The sequence below is a fragment of the Thalassophryne amazonica genome, chromosome 22 (assembly GCF_902500255.1).
Source record: "Thalassophryne amazonica chromosome 22, fThaAma1.1, whole genome shotgun sequence".
NCBI classification, from domain to species: Eukaryota; Metazoa; Chordata; class Actinopteri; order Batrachoidiformes; family Batrachoididae; genus Thalassophryne; species Thalassophryne amazonica.
The window spans coordinates 12,159,372-12,162,488 of NC_047124.1; the positions used below are offsets into that span (position 1 = coordinate 12,159,372).

A 3,117-nucleotide genomic window follows, 5' to 3' on the forward strand; every position below is an offset into this window, starting at 1 on the left:
GTCTTCTACCTTGTACCCGTTCCTACAGCCATCACTTGTAAGTTTTAACAATTTCATCCAACTTCGGCCAAAAAATTTGGTAATTTCATTTACAAATAGAAATGCCAGCTGTTGCTGCTGCTTCTTCTTCTACAGTCAACCTCTTTCAGATTGGTTGATGAAATGCTACCAGGAACGCCCAACGGGGTGTCCTTGTGGCATAACAGGAACACCACAAGTGGACCCTTCTCAAAATACATGTGGATGGAACACGAGATGGAGAGCTTGTTAATTGTAAGAGATGACATTCGACAAAGTTGGATTAAAAAATAAGGCCAGTGTTGATAACTGGAATGAGTTCCTGTGAGAGGATGAAGCCCAGCAGTCGCCATGACATCACTCAGTGGAAACTGTTATTTCACAACTTCTTTTCTTTTTAATAAAATCCAAATTTTGAAGATATCACTTGTGCACAAACGCAGTGGAAAGAAGTTGGACATTTTCAATCTGGACATGAAAGACACAGGCCATTTCATTGCATCATCCACACACACACCTGTACCACTAGGAGTATGATTTTTCCTGATCTCACCGTGGACAAGCAGATTCTCCGCTCTCGGATGACCGCGCAACAGCCCAAGAACCCCGTCACCACCACCAGGCTGCCAGCCAGGATGAGGATCCACGCCGAGACAGCAAAGGTGCTTGAGGCCAGTAGACTCAAGTAGTCGCTCTTTTCCACCAGCGTCCAGATTCCTACGCCCAGAACAGCTGCTCCGCCCACCTAAAAGAGGAAGGAGACAGGAAGTGGCAGGGTTTACGCAGACAAATAGAAGGTCATTGTCGATATGTCCCAGATACCATGTTTCTGAGACTCTGCCCCCTGGCAGCTACAATTCCAATCCAATGACAAACTTGTTCAGGATCGGAGGTCGCCAGTCATGGGCTCCGGTGAAGCTGAAATCTGTGCATAGTCGGATCTAGGACATGTTGAAAGACCTCCACCTCGATGTTAGCTAGCTGGGAAAAAAAAAAAAAGAGAGACCAGCAGGCTTGGCCCTCGATCAAGAACTGGAGGGTGACTGAATCCTAAAAGAGGAGGAGGTCTGACGAGACGTGTTTTTGGGCTTTGTACTGCTCACCCTGGGTAATAAAGACTTCAATTGAAGCAAGCTGTCTGTCATTCCTCTTTCAGCCTTAGAATTTTTCTGATGTCACCAAGTTTCACCTTGATATTGGTTTGATTGCACGGAGTTAAACTGATAAACAGTGAGGTAAACAATAGGCCGCGGGCATTAGAGAGTTAAATTAACCCAAAACCCTTACAAAACAATCCTGGGTAAGAAACCGCGTGGTGTCCCACCCTGTTCCTCTTGTCAGTGTCACAGCCTGACACTGTACATAGGAAACGCCTGAGTCTTTTCTCTGCGACAACCACCCACCTCTTCCTTCAAAAACAGCAGCTCTACTGTCATAAAAACACACAGCAGAGCCCACCAACACTACTGAAGATGGTATGCAGCCACCAGATCATGAATGTTAGCTCATCCCACAATGTGCAAACAGTGATTCTTTCAACTCTGCAGCAACGCTATGAATAAGCGTCATTGTAGCAGAAACTGCAGCATCATAAAACGTGGTGCCAGACAGCAGGTTTGATGCACTCTCCCTCATCCTGCACCGACAAGCACTAAATAATCTAGGAGTCCCTCTGGTTCATTGCTCAGCCTTTATCACCCCCAAATACCTCTCAGGCAAAATCTTCAACACATCAACGCTCCACTCATTCCAGTGTGGCGTGGGAGTAGACTGATCAACTGTCCTTCCATTAAAAAAAAATAATTTTTTGCAACTCACCCAGAAGAGAAGGTTAAAGACGAAAAGCAGGTACTTGAGACACACTGTGAGCCAGTCCTCCTGGTCGTCCTTATAAACCACTGTCATCATCCCTCCGTCCTGTGCACGTCTGAAAGGAAACTAATGCACAAGACTTTTCATAATGCAACAATTTATTTAGATTCTCTTCTATAAATCACTGTGGTGATTGATAAAAAGTAGTTTATTTCACATTATTAAAAACACACAAATATATACAAAAGACAAAATGCCAAAAATGGGAAAAAGGCAGTCAGACAAAAATATGCAAGAAAATCTTGCAGGAGCTTTGCCTCTTGTTGAGACAGAAAAAGACCAAATAAAATCCCAAAATATTTCAGAGGGATGCAAGCAACCGTATGACTTGAACAATTTGACTGCAGGAAGCAAAACCAAGAGAAGAGAAACATTTTGACGCCAAAAAAAACAAACAAAAAAAAAAAAAAACCTCATTTACAGCTTCCTTCATGGGGAATTCATGGAATTTTGCGCAAAAGCCACATTTTCCAACGCAAACTGTATTCATTTAATATGCAACATAAAGAGCCAGCTTAAAGTGTCGACAAGTAAACCTGACTAAATTCGCCAAATATCAAAACTGGTTTCTAAATGAACCGGTGTGCCTATTTTTTTTTTTTTTTTTTTTGGCCAGCGACTGCAGCTCCTCAGTCTCTTTTCACCTGAACGCACCTGTGGCTGCACTTTGAAATATTAATACGCTCATTTCTGACGCTGAGAAAATCTTATTTAACGCAGCCACAGATTAACAAATAGTCATCCTGTGAATTATAGTTTTTTTGTTTACTGGAAGCAAAAAAAAAAAAACTTTTTAAAGACGTTGTTAGAAGCTTGTCGAGAAGCTAGCGAGTACAGGCCATTAATTATGAAAAGGCGAAAACAGGATATTTATTTGCCCACCAGTAAAATTAATTCTTTTAAACAGCCCCAAACAAACAAAAATGTTACAAAATAACCACATGGAGCATCATGGGAGGTGTAAAAAAAAAAATAAATAAAATACAGCTGCGTAGTTGATGCGCAGCACTGTTTACCACAAGTGTTCTGCTGTTAGATCGACAATTCACATTTTTTATAAAGGAAAACGACGAATACTCACCAGATAAATGCTCACTGTGTATAAACAAGTGCCGTTACGTTGAAATAGCTGCAAAAACCGACAGTCTGTCCTGGATTTGTGCCGCTTGTTGTTTGCGAGGCTAGAGGCAGGTTTGTATCGGTGCTGCCTTTAGGTGTCCTGCTCAG

At 42.3% G+C, this 3,117-nt stretch overlaps 1 protein-coding gene across 3 annotated transcripts in view; it reads right to left on the bottom strand.

Moving 5' to 3' along the window:
- tspan11 (tetraspanin 11) overlaps positions 1-3,117 on the bottom strand; it is a 15,558-nt gene extending 12,441 nt beyond the window's left edge. For 2 of the 3 annotated variants that reach the window (XM_034163673.1, XM_034163675.1), the window contains exons 1-3: positions 2,972-3,117; positions 1,837-1,956; positions 572-763 (exon numbers count right to left, since the gene is read on the bottom strand). In XM_034163673.1, the coding sequence (XP_034019564.1) occupies positions 572-763; positions 1,837-1,926 (282 nt within the window). In that variant the 5' untranslated portion in view covers positions 1,927-1,956; positions 2,972-3,117. The remainder of the gene's footprint in view (positions 1-571; positions 764-1,836; positions 1,957-2,971) is intronic. The other variant, XM_034163674.1, reaches the window with a different exon arrangement.